Source organism: Chlorocebus sabaeus, chromosome 4 (genome assembly GCF_047675955.1).
Source record: "Chlorocebus sabaeus isolate Y175 chromosome 4, mChlSab1.0.hap1, whole genome shotgun sequence".
Lineage (NCBI taxonomy): Eukaryota > Metazoa > Chordata > Mammalia > Primates > Cercopithecidae > Chlorocebus > Chlorocebus sabaeus.
This window is the reverse complement of record NC_132907.1, coordinates 35,567,483-35,588,892: the sequence shown is the minus strand read 5'-3', so window position 1 is coordinate 35,588,892 and position 21,410 is coordinate 35,567,483. Positions and strand designations below refer to the sequence as shown.

The window sequence follows — 21,410 nt, the reverse complement described above, 5'->3', positions numbered from 1 at the left end:
ATATTTGTTTTATTAACAATTATGATAATGAAAATATTCCTGTATAAATGTTAAAACCTGGCATCATCTTGTAAAAGTATTTCATGCCAACACATAAAACCTATTTATTTAATAAAAGCAATATCATTGTGATAATTATTTGCATAAACTGTTGTGACAAATACAATATTTTTTTCAAAAATATTTTTCAGTTCTTCAATATCTAGGCTGAACATCACGTTCAAGAACAGGATTTTGTGTCCCATTCATGGAAAAAATGTCAATTTCATATTAGAAAATTTGTGCCAGGGCTATACATCTGCAAACTAGCAATTTCCCAATTGTTTTTTCTGTATCTTTTGTCATCTGTCTCATTCTTGGAGCATACACATATGACCAAGATGTGACAATAATATGACTTTACCAGACAGGAATGTTGAAGTGAAGATGACTCAGCAGACCTGGCCAGTCTGGTACCCACCACCTCTCCCCTCCATTTCTATAAACACACTGAGGATGAATTACTGTTTCTGGAACTAATAGACCCAAGAGATTGGCCATCCCAGCAGAGGAGTTTGTGCTTGTCTGAGTACACGGGCTTAAAACCAAGGTCCTTGTCTTGAATACACAACTGTCACCACACAAAGTCTAAGACTGCCAAGTCATCGCCCATCACCAGATGGTTCTATAAATCCCCTACTCTGAAATCCCCAGCCTTCCCCAAATCCCGCAAACTCACCAATGTGAATCCTAGCGCTCACAGTCTGTCATCAGCAAAATCTCCTGTATGCTCCTGTATCTGCAGCGTGTTCTCTGACTTTCCTGCATCGTCTTGCTCTGACACTTCTGGCTGCCCACTGAGTATACAGGTTTACTTCAGCCCTCTGATGCAGTGGCTATTTTCCCTTCTACATGTTTGTACCACTGCCCCTAGTGAAGCAGGAGTCTTTCTCACTCTTCTCTCCTGCTTCCAGACCATATTCTCTTCCTTGCCCTAAAATGTCTTTGTAACTCACATCATTAGTCTGCTCCCCTCCTCTTCCAGTTTTCTACTGACCCCCAGGTCTCTCCTCTCAGTCTTTAAATATTTTAGCCCTGTCTCTCCCCAGTGCAAACCCTTACATAACTCCTAATGATCTTTTCCGCCCATGGTCTCCCAGTTTCTGGATCTCCCTTCAGATAATCTTATCTGAAACCTTCTTTCATCACCACAAGCAAGGCCTTGCCATGACAGATAACTGTGCCCCACAACCACGGTTAAGCATCTCTCCATACCTTCTCTCTTTCTATCTCATCCCCTTCAGTATTCTGACTCCAAAAATCTTCCAAATCCTCTGAATCCTCCAGTGCATTGACTTTAGAAGTTTTTCTGACCCTCACCAAACTTATATCTCCTTTTCCTTAGTGAGCTTAGAGTAAACATGGCAGCATAATCACTTCTTTGCATATCCTTTTAGAACTCAGGCTTCACTGAAAGATCTCACCTCTGTTAAACCAACCTTTTTCAAACTGTGCTTGTAGTGGCCTAAGCAGTCGATAGTTGAGGAAAAACACAACCATGATGACTTTGGATTTGTAACTACTGGCCTGAGGTGGCTCCTTAGTGCAGTCTGGGAATTTCACATTTCTCTAGACAAAACACTTCTCCCAGAGATGATGGATCATTTCACACCTCTCTCTCCTCAAACCTCCAACATCTGTTCTCTTTCTATCTTTAAGTTGATGACCTTATTATTTTATCACAAAATGGAAGGAATTAAGAGACACTTTTCATACACCCTGAAACCAGATCTATCAAGATACTGGCCTTCTATACTCTCAGACTCTCCTACTCTTCTTTCTCTTTTATTGTGAGGACTGAACAATTAGCACTCCCATTAAGGGCAACTCCCCTGGCTTGTGCACTGCCTGAACCCCTCCCGAACCCTATTCCCCCAAAGCCTCCTCAAGAATATTGCTCCTGCAATTGTCCCCAGTTTCTCATGATCAAATGTCCCCTTTCTACTGCTTCTTTCTCAAAATCATACAAACATAATACAATTGACAAGACACCCTTCACCCACATCTCATTTTTCTTCCTATCCCCTCCACCTGACTTTACAGCAAAACTCCAAGAGTTAACAACTGCCACCACTTCTTTTCCCATAATCTCTTGAATCCACTTGACTTAATCCTTTTACAAGGAGGCCTTCACCTCTGGATACTCGCAACTTTGAGCCGTCCTCTCTCACATTTAGCAGGGTTGGCACGCGTGAGCAGAAGAATATGGCAGAGTAATATAGTGTGTTGCTGCCAAGTCTGGGTCATAAAAGTCATTGTGGCTTTTTCCTTGTACTCTCTTGAATCACTGACTCCTGTGCATGAGGTAAGAACACCCAGCCCTTTGGAGAAGCACAACTGAGGAACTGAAGTCTTCTGCCAACAGCCAATGTAAAGCAAGGCTGCCTGCAGACACCACCATGTTAGAAACTGATCTTCCAGCCCCAGATACAGCTTCAGATGACTATAGCCTTCACTGGCAGCTTGAGTGTAATTTCTTCTAGGAACTTTAGTCAGAACTAGCCAGCTAAGCTGCTCCCTGATTTCTCAGAAACTATATGCAATAATAAATGATTGTTGGTTTAAGCTGCTAAGACTTGGGGAAATTTATTATATTCCACTCCAGTCAGTCCTGTATCATCACTACTCCACTGATCGACTTGTGTTGTATGCCACCAATTAGCTGCACGTTGCCAATGCAATGATAAATTCTCAGTTCTTATTTTAGTTGACCTATGAGCAGCATCTGCCACAGTTTATCACTTTTTTGTTGTTGTTTGGATGAGACCCACATCCCTACAAAAAATAAAAAGTTATCTAGGCCTGGTGGTATGTGCCTGTAGTCCCAGCTACCTGAAAGGTTGAGGTGGGAGGGTCTCCTGAGCCCAGTGCCCAGGAGATCAAGGCTTCAGTGAGCAGTGATCATGTCACTTCACTCTAGGCTGCCTGGGCAAAAGAGTAAGACCCTGTGTCAAACAAAAAAAAGTCCCAATGTGGGGAAGACTGTCTATTTCATTCAGTGCTGTATCTCCAGAAGAGCAATAGGTACACTCAAATTTTTTGAATGGATGAAAAGAAAATAGGATAGTTAGCTCCCGACTCTCACCTTGGTGAGCTAGTGATAAAATAGAGAAAATTACCTTCAGAGTAAGATGGTTTTCTCTGTACAGCCCCTCAGAACTGCTAGATGTGTTCTAAGAATTGTATACTTTTGCAATTCAGTAAGAAGGCAGGCACAGTCCTCACATAAATAATGCCCCTGTTCTATGCATCAGAACACAAGTGCTACTAGTAGAATTAACGCATCTGATTTGAATGAAAACAGCATTGTGTATTCTATTTCAGAAGGATTACCTTCGGAAAAGCAGAAGAGCAGTAGCTAGCCGAAAGATAGTATAGATTGATCTAATTGAACTGAATCTCAGAGTCCAACTATTGAAAGCATTCAGTGCACATACCTGTGGTTTAGCAAGCTTAGCATGGGGTAAAAACTCAAAACGTCACTTCCTGTTATGTGGAGTGAAGCTGTTAGGAAATATAACATCGATCATGTTTCTTTTATACATATAAATCCCTGGTGTGTGTGTGTGTGTATGTGTGAGAGAGAGAGAGAGAGAGAGAGAGAGAGAAATGTTAGCAATCCTTCAAAATCTGATTCCAACCTACCTTCCCTAGAGGCACTCAAACTCACCTAAACCCCATGTAATCCCCATATTTGTTCACACTATTTCCTTGGTGAGAAAGCTCACCTCCTGTCACTTCCCCTCCTTCCATACTTCACTCCAGTTCTCTCCCTGCTGAAATCTTTCATGCTTCACATTCATATCAAATTCCTTTCTAGGCCCCTCTCTTCTCTTTGTAAAATGTGATAAAACTTAAACCTAATCAAGTTGCAGTGAATATTAAATAAGATCAATCATCTAAGACAATGCTCAGCATTGTGCCTGGGACTTCTTTGTGACTATTCCATGTCACTCATAAGGTCTTAAGTGATTCCTAGTACCAGATACAATCTCTCCCTCCCATAAATTCCAACAACTCTTCATGCTTAGTTATGGCAACTATTGTTTCATGGTTGAGTAGTCATATTCTATCACCTGTTAGATCATAATCCTTGAGAACCAAGACAATGCCCCAATAACATCCCATATAGTAATTTGTACAGCATAGACAGAGTATGTGAGTTGAATTAAGCTTCTAGATTTCAATAGGCTCAGATCACCTTCAGTGTTCCATCAACAGTATGTTTACATTTTATTTGGAAGTACTACCATCTTCTAAGAGGTCTTTTTGTTAAATATATCATTTGAACTTTTAAATAACTTTATGAAACATGTATGAATTAGTAATAGTTCCACTTACAGATGAACTTAATTGTGACTGGTGGGATTTAAATAATCCTAGGATCCCACAATGAGTAGCAGAGTTGGACTATGCAATAGATTTCTGAACCTCTTTGGATCTCACAAGACTGTGCTAGGTGCTAGGGATACACCTGTGAATGAGGTAGAACTGGTTCTCCCCTTCACAAAGTTTACTCCCTAGGGCAGTAGTTCTCAACTGAAAACAATCCCTTGTCCCCTACAAGGGAAAACTGGCAATGCTTGGAGACATTTTAGATTTTCACCTCACCATGGAAATTAATGTCATCTAGTGGGCAGTGGCCAGGGATGTTCTTAATCTCCTACAACGCACAGGAGAGCTCCCACCACAAAGCATCATTCTGGCCCCGTCATCAGTACTGCTGAGGTTGAGCAACCCTGCTCTAGATTCGGCTTCAAAACAAAGGATGTGAAGTATCCATGGGACACGATAACACGTAGGGTTGTAGAGATAGGTGCGGAACTGATGACAGATGCTTAGATGCCAGGTTAAGGAATGTGAACTTTATCCTACAGAGCAGAGACTGGTAAATTATGGCCAGTGGGCGAAATTCAGCCTATTTGTTTTTGCAAATAAAGTTGTATTGGAACATACTAATGTCCATTTGTATATTTGTGGCTTCTTTTGCACTACCGTGGTAAGGTTGAATAGTTGTCCCAGAGACCATAGGGTCGGAAAAGCTTAAAATATTTATTTTCTGGCCCTTTTGCTCACCTCTGCTATAGACAGTGGACAATCACGGCAGAACTGCAGGATAATTAATGAGACAGTATAAGTAGGACATCCTTAATGGGAAGGGGCTAGTGGCACAAAGACAAGTTAGAATGTTATTGAAATAGATTAAACACAAATCTAAGTATTAAAATACCTGTTGGTACTGGGAGAGAACAGAACAGCAAGAGATAGTAGATGAAATAATCCATAGGCCTAGGCAGAAGAAGGGCAAGGCAGAAGTCAAAGATGATTTTTTTCTGGTTCTTTGGGAAGATAATGGCCAGATAAACAGAAGTAGAAAAATCCAAAGGAGGGGGCACAGAAAGCTTGATTTTGCACATGTTAAATTTAAAGAGTGAATCTTCCATGTGGAAACGTCCAGGCATATGGAACTTGAGCCTGGGGAATGAGGTTTAAGGGTAGGGTTTTGTTAAAAGAAACAGCTGGAATTGAACAGAAGAGAGACACTTGTGGTACAGGGAACATACTGAATAAGGTCAAAGGAATAATTATGGAACTGGGGGTATTTTGAATTAAGGTGCTAGAAATAGAGACAATGAAAAAAGAAAAGGCAGATCTCATAGGAATAGAATTAATCCAGTGAATAAGACAGTATCAACAAATGGGGGTGAGTATTAATTTCAAATGCTAATAATATTTTGCCATAACTAATACTGTGCATATCAATAAGTGATTTTAAATGCAAAGGCAATGCTGCTTTAAGTTTGTGTATGTACTTGCTCATTTGCAAAGAAAACTCTCAAGATGAATGGAAGATAATATTTCTCTTTAATTTATAGCTGGTCCAACTCTGACTTTTCTTGAAACTTATATTTTTTTACTTCAACGCATATCGTTGTCTTCTGAAGTTTCTATCAACAGTGTAAAATGAGGAGCTTATGAATCAAGATGTTCTTTTAAGGCTGGGTATGGTGGCTCATGCCTGTAATCCCACTAATTTGGGAGGCTAAGGCAGGCAGATCACTTGAGGTCAGGAGTTCGAGACCAGCCTGGCAAACATGGTGAAACCCCCCTCTCTACTAAAAATACAAAAATTAGCCAGGTGTAGTAGTGCATGCCTGTAATCCTAGCTACTCAGGAGGCTGAGGCAGGAGAACCACTTGAACCCAGGAGGCGGAGGTTGCAGTGAGCTGAGATCATGCCACTGCACACCAGCCTGGGCAACAGAGTGAGACTGTCTAAAAAGATGTCCCTTTAAGACAGTTTCTCAACGTATGGCTTCCACATTACCTGTAAGGCTTACAAAGTTGACTTCTTGGGCATCACATCAGACCTATTGTGGGTACAGGGCTGGCTTCACAGGTGCAACCTATGAAGTTGTACAGGATCCTACTCTCAGAAGGGCCTTGTGCTGGATCGAATGCAGTGCTGTTGCCATCATGAAATTTGTAATATTTATTTGCATAAGAGGCCCTGTATTTTCACTTTACCTGGGCCCTACAAATTATGTAGCCAGCGCTGTGTGAGCATTCTAGTATGGAAACGAATGAGTTTTACAGAGTAGAAAAATTTGGTTCCTTACTTAGCTGTCATTTATTTGCATTGAGATATACTTTTTAAAACACCCATGTTTACACTCTTTGGAAGTAAAACTTGGAATCTACCATTGGCAGGTATAGAATTTTCCATAGAACAGTCCTATTTTTGTTTCTTTTTTAAAATTATTATTATACTTTAAGTTCTAGGGTACATGTGCACAACGTGCAGGTTTGTTACATATGTATACTTGTGCCATGTTGGTGTGCTGCACCCATCAACTCGTCAGCACCCATCAACTCTGTTTTTTTTTTTTTTTTCTTTGCATCTGTGCAGCTACCAGGTAGGAACTTAATAATTACAGTGTGGGAAAAGAGTACGAACATACTTTCTGCTTAGGGATTAGTATCACCTAATCCAAGTTCAGTGTTTTTACCTGTAACTAAGGGATTGAGAACAGAAGAACCTCTGCAAGAACAAATGTCCCTCTTCCTACGGTGGAAGTATCAGTGGTTCAGGTTGGTATATTAGATGGTTTGAGGTTGTACAAAGATGGTGTTTGACATAGCTGATGTGGCTTATTGAATTTTAAAATGTTGAATTAAATAAGGAGAAGGTTATTTCCTTTCCGAATCCCTTTCAGTCATTCTTATTACCTTAAGAAGAAAGACTTAATTGTGGTCTTTCATATGTCTATATTATTTGCTAAATGCCATTTTAAACAGAGAACAGACCTCAGCTCAGAGTCTTTGGAAGGTCATGGTTATCTAGCTAAACTTGAATCTATTTTGCCTTGCTTATTGTATATTTTTTCAATTATCTTCTATGCATAATAAATGATGCTAGTTCCAAATTACAGTAATATACAAAGCTTTACTTTTAAACATATGGCCTTTTAAATAAAAATGTAAGTCTACTAGAAATATTAAATGCAAACAGTACAAATGGCCCACAGTTGCACCTAAAATTGTGAAGGTGATTCAAGAATGATCAATGTGTTAATGAAACTGCTATTGTTATTAGTAAGAGGGCTTTATTAAAGGAGGCCTGGTTCTTTCTATTCAGAGGAGAGCCATAGAAATCAGCCTTGCGCGTTATCAGCCTGCAATTCATATATGTTTTAGTTATTAGTATCCATAATGCTATTCTATTTGCTGTTCTATTTGGCATATGCTGTTCTATTTGGCACTCACTCAATAGAAGGGCATAAAAAAATCACACTGCACAAAATAAAGCAAAATAAAACAAATACTATTAACCTAAAGAAGGCAAACAAGCAGGAATGATAATCCAAGTAATCTTATTAGTCAGAAAGTTGCTTACTTCAAAAGGTCAACAATACACACTTCACCATTTATAAATGTGAAATTAGTCATGTAAGAAAAAAAAAAAAAAACCTGGTACCCTACTAATAATAATATAAAGAGGAAGCTATTTTATTTTAATAATAGCTAATTTAATCAGAGGACTATCTTAAAAGAGTAATGGGGAAAAAAATTGGTCTGAAATTACTGCAATGCAAAAATGATATATATAATATTTAACCATAGAAAAAATATTTACATTAAAATAATATTTCTATGCTAAACCTCTTCAAAAAGGTTTTCTATTATTTAATTTTAGTTCTTCTGAAGATCCACTTTGGAAAAATGGTACTTAATTCCTGCTAGTTAAAATTTCTCCAAATTAAAACACTGAAAATGAAACTATGAAGGGTGTTTTTATTTCAAATTTCTCCTCAAAATCTTGACATTTCTTTTGTAAGCTTAAGTGGTGATATATAATTTAACTGTTATAAATTCTAAAAGATAAGGATTAGTCATCAGAATTTAACAAGCTAGTTATTCAGTAATTTCCCAAGAATCACAGATATATTTACACAGATTTTTTTCAGAAATACAACAGGCATAAATAATTTTCAAAGTATAAACTAAATATTATTAAAATGCATGTATTTGATAAAGTAATGTGACACTAAGATACAGAATCATTCATATACACCAAAGCCAACGATACCAATCTATGCGCATGGAAACCCAAAACATACACACACACACACACACACACACACACACTGAGTCATGGTGACAAAGTCCACACAAATGGTTAATCATTGAGTTCAAAGTTTCTTTCCACTATGGCAATCAAAACCAACATCACCAGGACTTCTAGTCTGGAAGGGTATGGATCCCCCTGGGTGTTCAGCATAAAAGGCACAGCAACAGAAGGTATGTTTTTCTCAATCAATCAAAAAACAACTATTCATTGAACGCATATTATACAGGTGGCACTTAGACCGTCACAGTGGATACAATGATTGATGAATGTGGAGGGGTTTTTTTTTTTTTTGGAGATGGCGTCTCCTCTATTGTGCAATGGTGTAATCTCGGCTCAATGCAACCTCCACCTCCCAGGTTCGAGTGATTCTCCTGCCTCAGCCTCCCAAGTAGCTGGGATTACAGGTATGCACCACCACGCCCAGCTAATTTTTGTATTTTTAGTAGAGACGAGGTTTTACCATGTTGGACAGGCTGGTCTTGAACTCCTGACCTCAAGTGATCCACCTGCCTCGGCCTCCCAAAGTGCTGGGACTACAGGCATGAACCACTGTGCTTGGCCGGTTCTTACTTCTTAGGAACTTACAGTCCAGCTACATATTTGAAATATAAACATGAACTAGAAGACAGCATAACATAGAAAATGACAAATAAATGTCAACACATTCAGTCTGAGAGCCCAAGGAAAGAAAGATTGCAACCAATGAAGGCAGGTAGTTTTGGCCCTGTATACATTTGCTTACAAAAACCAAAAGTCAGACCACCAACTCAAATGTTTCCACTTTGTTTGCTCTTATTAAAGCTTACACTTTTTAAATAATATATTGAATCAAAGAAAACAATATCTGAAACAATATTTTTGAGAAGAAAGAGAACAACATTAGCTTCTAGGCCCAGAGATATTTCCATTCTAAAAGGAAATATCTCGAGTCAGAGAGACTATTCTATCATGTGGAATTTGGCATGAAGACTGGCAAAGTGGAAATGGAAGGATATTGTTTTGAGGTAAGATGGGTCTTGGTCCTCCTCTATCTGGCCATGTAGGGCACTCAAAGACAGCCTGTGAGTCAGGCCAGATCTTGTTACCAAGCAGTTTGCTGTTCTGTTGCTTAGTGACTTGAACCAGCTGGCCATCATGCCCAGCTGGCTTTTCTAGAGTCAAACCTTAACAGATTTCTGACTTGATCTTTCTCCTTAGAGCTCCAGTCTTTTATTTTTTCTTTCCCTGAATGATTGACTATAAAGTTATTCTCTGATTGGCTTTGTTTTTACACCTCTTATATAAAAACAACCCTGAATCAAATGTTCTCCATTGACCCCCTTTTCACCAAGGACATATATTTCTCCTACACACACATATTTTTATAAGGATGTCAACTTCTATACAAGCCACATATATAAACTAATAAACTGAGATTCCACACCAAAAAAGGGCTCTGTCTCTACCCTTCTATTAACTACCATTTTGTAAAATCTTTGAATATTCACTGTTATAACTTCAATATACATGCACGGTAGGGTAATAAATGTGAATGTGATTGTTAGCCCAAAGGAGGGTAACGCTGAAAGAAACAACACAGGATGGAGAGTTAGGAAGACTTGGGTTCAAGTTTTAGTGCTATTGGTTTCATTACTGTTTAGCTGAAAGATCTTGGTTATGTAAGAATTTTTTCTGGGCCTCAGCAGCTGCATATGTAAAGTACAATTAATAATACTCACATCCAACCTTGGTTGTTTTAAGGGGTTAACGTACACAAAGTGCCTGACACATGGCAGGAGCTAAATCATTGATGTCTATGTTATAATTAATCTAAGATTGTAAAGTTATATTATTATGAACCTAAGTTTTTTTACCCAAAATGAAATCACATAATTTCTTCTCAGGTCAACTTTTCAGGGTCTCCTTTTGAGAATAAGTGCCTCATCTGAAATACTTGGAGAGTATTTATATCCTTAAAACTGTACATAAAACGATTTTTCTATTTTGCTTATTTGCAGTAGAAGAGACTGATGTGTTAAGACGGTATAAAATTGAAGTCTAGTAAAAGAGAATTTTAAATTAGAATCTTTACAATGATCTATACATTTCCCTATTTGCTACCTAAAATTATGCCTTTCAGATGGCGGCCTAACGTGAATACCACCAATACCTTCATTCTGAAGGCCCTGAAGCTTATTTATGAGTCACAGAATTATTAAATAATTCCATTTCCTGTTCTTACCCATGTAGCATCTACCGCACTCTCTTACAGCAGCAAGTTGGAACTTGTTTCTAATTGCTTATCTTAAATAGACTGTAGTTTGTTATCACTTTGTAAATTTAATTAGTCAGTACTTTTTACTTGTAAATGCCAAATGCCTTTATGACTTATTAATAGAGTCTCCCAGTCAAAAAGGTTGAATAACTAAGGTCAAGTATCAAATGGCCAGAAGACCTGGAAATATGTGATTTCAATATACTGAATGAATCACAGCTTTAAAAACATGATTTTTTAAAAAGCAAACCCATTAAAAACCCATGACATAATTTTGCTACATTAGAAATAGTAAATCTTCTTCCTGAAAGTGCTACTTGAAGAACAAATTTGGTAGCTTCCTATCTAAGAAAAAAAAAAGTGCTGAAACTTCTTTAGTTACCTGAACACCGGAGCTTTTCAATTATAAATAAATTTGTACAAGAATAATTTTTTAAAAATCAAAGCCATGATTTACATTATTTTAATGAACTTTGAGGTTCAAGTTTTTATTTTCTTCTTATCAACATTTCTGCCAAGATTGCAAGAAAGACGGTGTCTTCTTAAGAAGAGACTTTACCACCAGTAGCAATGGCTTCAGCTCATATGAACAGGCTTCACATCTTTTCTAAGATAAATGTCAATGGTCATGGGAAGTACACATGAATAATAAGCTGTGAGGTTATCCAATGTCTTCTTCACTTTTTTCTCAATGCCAATTGTCATAATCTAATCCCTGTAATTCCTTAAACCTGACAAGGCAATCAGCATGTTCTTTAAAAGAAGTATCTTCCTCAGGTCTTTTGATTTTGTGGGAAGCCAACAATGCCTTTCAAGTGGTACAGGCACCCTCAATTTGCAGCGCCTCCACCTCTCATAATTCCCACAGAGGGCAACAGCCAGTTACACCACAAACACGGCTGAAGGTTAGGGCTGACTGGTCTTCCCCAAACATTCGAGCAGCACTTCCTGGTGTGCTTCTCAGATGATTTCCCCCAGAAACTTGCTCCCCATCTTCTGGTATTACACTTTGCCTACAGCTATCCTCTGGGTTCCTAGCTCCCAGGGGACTGGCAGCAATGCTTTCTCTGGGTATTTTTACCATAAGAGACAGAGAAAAGATAACCTCAAAGCTACTCAGGGCAGAAGTGAGAGAGATGGAACGAGGGAGAAAGAGAAATCACTAAATAATGGCTTTGAAAATCTCCTCAGTTGTGTGTGTGTGTATATGTGTATTTTTAATCTACAAACTCTAAGTGGCTGTATTTCTCTTTTATAGGTGACAAATGGTTTCTTTCCCCTTCTGTGACTTGCAGATTTATAATATATTTCTCTCTTAACAACCATAAAAACAACTACAGTTGTTGAAGAAATAATGACTCAGAAAGCAAATGTTTACTTTTAAATATGAGCAACTTTATATCTAATGCCAATGCCTGATAAAGAGAAATTCATAGTAAACAAAAAATATGGCCAAAATCACTTATTTATCTTCCTAAACACATTTAAGATTTATTAAAAGTCTCCTAAAAGGCCTTTTGAAAATCCACCTAAAATAATCATTTTGTTGTTAAGATTATTACTAAGTACTTCTTCTACTGTTGGATATGTTTTAATTAAAAATACATATGTGTATACAAGAATTATAAAAATAATACAGTTGAGTATTACCTAGTCACCACAATTCCTAAAGATATCCTACTGTCTAATTTCACTTATGTTCACGCTGGAACATTTTCCTCCATTTGGTGCATCGAGCACGGTATAAATTGATAATTTTTTCATCTAGTCCTTAAAAAGGAATATAAGCCCCATGATATTACTTATATTAGAAAACTGTATTTGGTTTTAATCATATTTGGAATTAAAAATGTTTTTGAGAGATATATAATAATAAACCTGATGCATCTTAGTGAATGCCACCCATGAATATAAGTTTTTAAATAATGTTTTCAAAGTAGCTTGAAAATATTTCACTATATAGCCTAAATTGACTGTTAAATTCAGGAAATTACATCTTCATTTCTATTATAGTCAAATGACTCAATGTTTTTCACTGTGACATTCACTTAGATTGGAGTGTGATACTGACAGCTATAGTAACAATATTTTAGGAGTATAAACAGTTGGGTTTTTAGAGGCAAATTGACATAGAGTTGTGCATTGCTTATTCTAAGTTCTGAGAAATGTGTCATTAGGCAATTTCATCACTGTACAAACATGTTAAAATGTACTTACACAAACCTAGATGGTATAGACTATTATACCTAGGCAATATGGCATAGCCCGTTGCTCCTAGCCTACAAACCTATACAGCATGCTATTCTACTGACTACTGTGGGCAACCATAACACAATGATTAAGTATTTGTACACCTAAACATAGAAAATGTACAGTTAAAAATACAGTATAAAAGATAAAAAATGATATACCTGTATAGGGCACTGACCATGAATGGAGCTTACAGGACTGGAAGTTGCTCTGGGTGACTCACTGAGTGAGTGGTGAGTGAATGTGAAGGCCTAGGACATTATCACACACTACTATAGACTTTATAAACACTGTACACTTAGGCTACATTTAATTTATAAATATTTTTATTTCTTTGATATAAGTTAACTTTAGCTTACTGTAACTTTTTACTTTATAAAACTCTTTTAATTTTAATTTTTTGGCTTTTTTGTAATAACACTTAAAACACTAACATTATACAGCTGAACAAAAATATTTTCTTTATATCTTTATTCTATAAGCTTTTATTTTTAATTTTTTTTTTACTTTTTAAATATTTTAAATATTTTTTGTTAGAAACTAAGTCACAAACACACATTAGCCTAGGGTTACGCAAGGACAGGATCATCAGTATCATTATCTTCCTCCTCCATATCTTGTCCCACTGGAAGGTCTTCTGGGGCAATAACATGCATGAAGCTGTCATCTCCTATGAGAACAATGCCCTCTTCTAGATACCTCCTGAGGGACCTACCTGAGGCTGTTTTATAGTTAACTTTTGTATATAAGTAGGAGGTGTACTCTTTAAAATAATAATAAAATACATAAATAAACCAGCAACATAGTTATTATTAAGTGTAATACACAACTATATATGCTATACCTTTATAGGACTGACAGCTTGGTAGGTTTGTTTACACCAGCATCCCCACAAACACAAGAGTAATGCATTGTGCTATGACTTCACTAAGTGCCTGGAATTTTTCTGGTCCGTTATAATATTATGGGACCACCATCATGTATGCAGTCCATCATTGACTGAAATGCTATTACATGTGTGTACTCTTGAGCAGTTTAAAGGAGCTTGCAGTGAGCCGAGATCCGGCCACTGCACTCCAGCCTGGGCGATAGAGCAAGACTCCGTCTCAAAAAAAAAAAAAAAAAAAAAAAAAAGATCCAGGTATATATATGTGCATGAATATGTAAGTATATAGGTATATATGTGTGTGTATATATATAGGTATACATGTATATACAGATATATACGTATATAGGTACATATATGTGTATATATACACACAAATACACACATATGTATATAAATACACACATATTATATATATATATAATAGTCACAGCTCAATTGCTATACTATGTACTAAAAAAGAGCTAGCTGCTCAAGGATTTATATATAAAGTATACATTGCTTGCTCTTTCTCATTTTACAGTATGGCGTATTATGGCAGATATATATACATGTATCATCTCTCTATATATAAAATGGTAAACACACCAACAGGACACATGCATATGAAGTTAAAAGATAATGACATTCAAGGAAGAACACACTGACTTCAGGATCCTCTGAGAAGGAAGCAGAATAGGATGGGTGATAGCTTTAGACATTATCTGTAACATTTTATTCTTAAAAAAAATAAAAGAACTGATGCAAATGATAAAATTTTGGCATTTTAAAAATCTGGGTCGTGGATATATAGATGTGTATTATAAAAATATGAAAAAATTATAACAAGTGATTATAATACAAGTTACTTTTTAAAAGAATATGTGAAGATAACAGATTTTATGATTTAAATATGGCTAAACAGCAACTTTTAAGTTCCCAAAGACTGAAAACCAGCATTTCTACCTTGTTCTTCTAAAACTTTATTTAGGCCTAACCCCCCAAAACTATTCTTAAAATTAAATGAGGAGAAAAGCCTGAAGAATATGAAGAACTTCCTGATTTCAATTTTCCTGAAATAAACTAGTACTGGAAGTTAAGTTTTCTTCACCAGAGATTCCACTGACTTTGTAGTTCCTGCTGATGACAGAGGGACTCCCCTACCAGATGAAGTCTGAGTCATGTCTATAATCACTAGAACTACAAGGTATTATATATTAAGTAAAAGAAGTCAAACAGATTAGTGAAAAGCAGAGACACAAGAGAGTTCTAATCCTAACAGATAGTGCCAGACCAAAACCAGTGCTCAACACATACTAGCTAGTGATAAAACCATTACTAATAAGCATTGAGAGTATCAGAGACAAGAGGTGCAACAGAAATCTGTTCCTTGAAAGAAGGAACAGATTAATTCCAGTTGGGAGAACTGCAGGAACCTTTTAGGAAAAGCAGAAATTTGAAAGATGTATTTTTGCAGTAGGCAGAGAAGAGACACCAAACCCCACAGTTCTGCCTCAGCAGTATCTCTCCTTTCTGCCTTCTCCTTTCCTACAGTAATAAAACTGACATACACTCATTTCTTTCAACTCTTGTCTCTTCACATATATTCCCTTCACTTCACTCCAATTCATCCACAAATGACTGACAGAAATTTAAACATGATCCTAAAGGTTTATAACCAAGGCTGGAATAATGGGCATAGAGCGCACAATAAAAAAAAAAAAAAAAATATTAACTTATAATGACACCCACTAAGGGTCCAGCCCTGTGCAACCACTTTAATTTATACATAATTGTATTTAATTAAACTATAACCCCCAATAGATACTATCCCCAGAAAACTGAGTAACAGGCAAACTGAAGCACACGTTAAGTAACTTGACCAAAGTCACACAATTACTAAATGCAAAGAAAGAATTTAAGTTTAGCCTCTTTTCTAACTGCTTTAGTGCTCTCTGAGTGACACAACACCTAGAGTATTGTGTCAACTAGTAGCTATTCTTTAAATGGATCATGAAAACCCAAGTGAAGTCTAGATAAAAAGTACCAAGATTAATCTGGTAAATATAAATATAGCATATAGAAATGAAATAACAGGATGTTTACTTAGGAAAAGATAAGTCTTTTTTTTTTTTTTTTTTTTTTTAGAGACAGAGTCTCACTGTCACCCAGGCTGGAGTACAGTGGCACAATCATGGGTCACTGCAACCTCTGCCTCCTAAATTCAAGTGATTCTCGTGTCTCAACCTCCAGGGGAGCTGGGATTACAGGCACGCATCATCATGCCTGGCTAATTTTTTGTATTTTTAGTAGAGACGGAGTTTCACCATGTTGCCCAGGCTGGTCTCGAACTCCTGGCCTCAGGGACTCCACCCTCCTCAGCCTCCCAAAGTGCTAGGATTATAGGCATGAGCCACCATGCCTGGCAAAAGAAGTCTTTTTTTTTTTTTTTTTGAAATGGAGTCTCACACTCTCTCCCAGTCTGGAGTGCAGTGGAGTGATCTCGGCTCACTGCAAGCCTCCGCCTCTCGGGTTCACACCATTCTCCTGCCTCAGTCTCCCAAGTCGCTGGGAATACAGGCGCCCGCCACCTCACCTGGCTAATTTTTTGTATTTTTAGTAGAGACGGGGTTTCACCATGTTAGCCAGGATGGTCTCGATCTCCTGACCTTGTAATCCACCCGCATTGGCCTCCCAAAGTGCTGAGATTACAGGCATGAGCCACCACGCCTGGCCAAGAAGTCTTTTTTAAGAGCATGAGAACACTAAAATACTGATTAATGAATTTGTTTAGCAGACATTTATTAAGCATCCACCATTGACCAGTCATCATGCCAAGCATGAGTATATCAAGATGAATGAACAGGGCCCTGGTTCTCTGGTGGGTTACTCCAAGCTACTTGCCTTAAGGGCTTCATAATGGAAGGGAGCAAAAATTCAAGCTGTAGGATTCCCAAAGCAGATCTTGGATCCATGGATGATAGTTACAGGGAAGAAGACCTCAACTGTTTAGAAGCAAGGTCTTTCCAATCAACAGCCCTGTCAAACAACAGAAGTGCTTCTGTATAATCTTCATCAAGGAGGTTTGACGAAAGGTTCAAGGACTTGTTATTACAGATGTTATTCTATAAATTCAACTATGGCATACAGGGTAAATCAGATAGCCCTTAACATACTACCTAGGCCTGCCTCATAAAAGCTCACACATGCCATCCTCTTTCATGGTCTTTCTCCTGATTCACCTGATCCTGGCAACCTTGGGAATCATATGTTGCAAATAATGGAACCACGGGATGGTAGAATTCCAGGTCCCTGAGGCACCTACTGGCTAGGGCAGGCTGCCTCTCCACAAAAAGCAGAAGCAAGAAATAAAAATTCACTGTGTCAATCCAATTAGATTTGGAGAATATTCTGTAGAACAGCAAGATTATCTTAGCTAAAACAGATGCCTTCCAATATACTGATTTATTCTACCGTGGTATAAATTATTGGAAATCAACAAATGGTTCTTGCTCAACTTTCTAATAATTAGGTACAGAATAAACATGTTAGACTCAGTAGGCATTAAATGTATGCATAGCGAATGCAGGGGAATACGGGGAGCAGGAAACCAATACTGTGAGGCAGAACATTGTTGTAGCAACAAATTAGATACAAATATATTTATATTTATGTCAGAACAATTTGAAACATATTTTCAAAATTCTTCATAGTGCTTAGTACAAACTGTGAAAGCAAAAATGAGATTTTTTGTCAAAAGATGCCTGTGAATATTATGAACGTCCTGGGGCTCATTCAACCAATATGGAAAACTTGAGATCCTCTTTCCAACTCCCTTGCCTGATGGTTTTAGTCCATAGGGGAAACTGTTTCCTTCTGAGTTACTGAAAATCGATACCATGATTTTTATTTCTGGTTTCCATTGCTCTCTTTATGCCTTTCTTACTGAGCTGTGACCTGATACACTAAGATGAAATATTGATAGAAATTGTACTCTTGAAGTTTTTCCAAACAGCACCAGAAAAGGAAGTGCCAGAAATGTCAGAAAAAAGCCTATTTTCATGGGATTTCCTGCCTTCCTTACATCCCGACATGTCTAAATAGTTCAGATAACCTCCAGCTGAACTCTAGGTTGCTCCACTCAGACTGAAATCAAACAGCTGAGTTGAGGGCCACTCATTCAGCAATAGGTGCAATTTAGGAACTGCAGTGATAAAGCAGTGCAACCAAAAGGGACACTGGACACGGAAATTCTGGTCCTGGCTCCGTAGGAACTCATGCCAGCTCTCCTGCTCTGGTACTCGATGCCTGGCCTTGAGCCAACCTTCTCCTTCAGTGCATCTCCCAGTGTTTATCCATGCCTTTCTTTAATTCACTGCTTGTTGCTCACAATTTTTTTCCAAAAAAAAAATAATAATAATAATAAAATCTTCCTCAAAGAGAATTCATGATTTCCCAATAATTTCTTTAAGACAGAAAAAGTCAATGTTTGTCTCACTCCTCTTATGGCCATTATATCTACCAAACTCAGAAATGACATCTAGATGTTAAAATCTTGGGGGACAATAAGAACACTTCCCAATCAGAGATCCAGCTACCTAAAACCAAATTTTTGAGGCTGGACATGTCTTTGGGTGTGACATACCATTTATTTCCTTTGTCATTGACTTTCATCTATAACATTAATGCATTCCTGAGCACGGTCTTGTCACTAGTTTAGATTTTAATTCCTTTTACTTTTTGCTGCTTTCCTCCTAAAAGCCTTGTTTCTGCTTTTTTTTTTTTTTTTTCCATTGTTAACATACATACTCTTGGGTTGTTATGGCAAAACTGTATAAAAAGTATTTAGTCATACAGTTTCTCAACTAACACATTCTTTTTTGTTATGTTGTTTTCTTTATCATAATTTATACTCATCAAAATGTAGATGTAGTGCATAGAATCTACTACTACCTGAAATTATCTAAGTGTGTATCACAGATCCTGGTACTCAGACTCATTGCTCAGAGCTTGGAATGGCCTCTGCTTAGGTAGAAACTCCAAATAAGCTCACACGATGGTCTGTTTTAATATTTGGGTTTTTCTTTCTTTCTTTTTGTTTCTTTTTCAAGAGCAGGAAAAAAATCAAGAATCCTCCAGAAAAATACATGGAAGCATATGCATGAAACAAATTCACCCATTATAAAGAAGATAAAAATATTCACAAAGAAAATAAAAAGATTGGCAAAATATTCTAACAATCCAAATTCAAAGAACACAACAGTACTACTGAGTACCAGCCGGCAACTTTCTGCGTAGAATTCCTAATCCCTTTCTTCTTTCCTTTGGAAAGGCATGTTTAAGATTATAAACACTGTATATCAGAGTCAGGAGTGAGGAAGGGCTTTATGAAGACACACCATTACACACACACTATACGTGTCTCTGTTCAAGTGGGGATCATGCAGAAAAGAGAGCAAGCTATGATCCTCCTCCCCTCATTTCTGGTCCTTTCTTTCCTCAGCTGTTGGGGAACCTGGTAGGGAAATTAGTTTAAGAAATCAAAGAAACGCCACCACATAAGTATGGGAGTAAAACTGCATTCTTATTTGACATCTGGCATCCAATTTTCTTGTAGGAACTTGCAATAGGAATTGAACTTTGAGAACCACCCACCTCAACCACTCCTAGTACCAGTCTCCAGGATTCTTGCCCTGACTTGGACATTTGTGGGATTTATGGTTAAGGGAGATTACTTGGCGAGAAATCCCAGGTGAGGAATGATGATGGTCCTCCCTCCCTATCCCCAAAATTAAAGGCGCGAGGAGCTGGAATCCCCGAAGGGAAACGGCCACCATTTCTGCGTGGTCTGCGCAAACCTTACCATGTATGTGCCACCGTGAAACGCCGCTGTTTGGGGATGTTGCTGCTGAGAAGCATTCTGCGCAGGAGCCTGGGGGAATTTCTCGGAGAGATCACTGGAGAGAGCTTGGGAGAAACCGATTTCCTCGCTGTCTTGGACTTCTCATGCTGCAACAGGTTTTCTCGCAAGGATTTCACAAGGTCCTCGTTCAGCCACGGGTTTGGACAATGCGGATTATCCACTTCAGGTACTGTTAAGGTGTCCGGGCTTGTCTGCTGAGCCATTTTCCTGGTCAACTTTGTACAGTTGGCAAGAATCCAGGGCAACGTGGTTCCCTCGCTCACGGTCCGGGAAATGTCCAGGGAAGCAGGTCGGAGCCTGCTGCTGTTAGTGCATTCAGTCGCCTGCCTCAGTCTCTCTGTAGAGCTGGGGCTGGGTGCAGAGGAGGCGAGCGCACTCCTCCGCGGAAGCGTATTAAACGTCACCCCTCCTCTCCCAAGCCCCTGCCAAAGATCACTGACAAGCTCGCATAGCAAATGAACATGGAGGGAAAGCACCGCGCTCGCACAGCTTTGTCCGTGCTACAAAGCAGCCTGTTAAACTATTGGAACTAATGCGCCGCAGCTGCTCGAGTGACTTCTGCTGCTTATGTACATAAAAAGTCCTGGGGGGAGGGCTTAACCATCAGATGCCTGCTGCTGGGTTGTTTGGCTCGTCTTTCCATTTGCTTATTCCTGAATCCAAAGGAAAGAAAAACTTTGAACTTGACCTTCCTCTCCCGCAGGGCTATTTATCTCCCTACAGTCCACGTTCATAAAAGAAAATTGCCAATCCTTTGTTTTTTTCTCTCTTTTTAATGAGGGAAGAATAAACAAGCACTAGCTACACAAGAAGTGTTTCCCTGCTTACTAAGCTCAATCTGATGAACCACATAAAACAAATCCCATGAGAATAAAATTTGCTTTTTCTCCCTCTGTCTCTAGTTAGAACCCAAACAAACAAAAGGTTTCAAAATACTACACATGGAACGCTTTACAGGTTGCAGTTGTGTTCTACAACCTTATTAACTACGGCCCTTGAAAAGAACCAACACTATTTAGACCCACAGATGATATATGTTCTCTCTTTGCATTTAAACTAATGCCCATCCAGAAGGACAGATTGTCTTCATAACAGTAGTTAAAAATGATTTTAAAGTTTCAATTACTATTTGTGATATATACAATTTTATGTATTCAACTATAAGAGGGTGGAATACATCTAGCTTTTCGTGATTTCCTTTACTGCCTTTTAATGTAAGATTTTTATGTGTGATGAATAGAGCTTCAACAGACTTATTCAGAGAGGGCTTAAAAGAAATTATTTTGCAATTGGAAAAAAAGTAAAAATGTTGTAACAAGAAAGTATGAGGTAAAGCCTGTTAAATATCATTTATGTGGACACTAGAAGTGCAGACATTAAACAGCATTGGAAAGAAATTCAAACCTTTGCGTAGGGAAGTTCCCAGTAGCTTAGCGATGCTACAGACC

General features: G+C 38.0%; 1 protein-coding gene across 2 annotated transcripts in view; it reads right to left on the bottom strand.

Annotated features, from left to right (window-relative positions):
- PDE4D (phosphodiesterase 4D) overlaps positions 1 to 20,507 on the bottom strand; it is an 814,938-nt gene extending 794,431 nt beyond the window's left edge. Inside the window, exon 1 of one of the 2 annotated variants that reach the window (XM_073014747.1) lies at positions 19,903 to 20,507. In XM_073014747.1, coding sequence (XP_072870848.1) covers positions 19,903 to 20,165 — 263 coding nt within the window. In that variant the 5' untranslated portion in view covers positions 20,166 to 20,507. The remainder of the gene's footprint in view (positions 1 to 19,902) is intronic. The other variant, XM_073014754.1, reaches the window with a different exon arrangement.
- Positions 20,508 to 21,410: the final 903 nt, after the last annotated feature.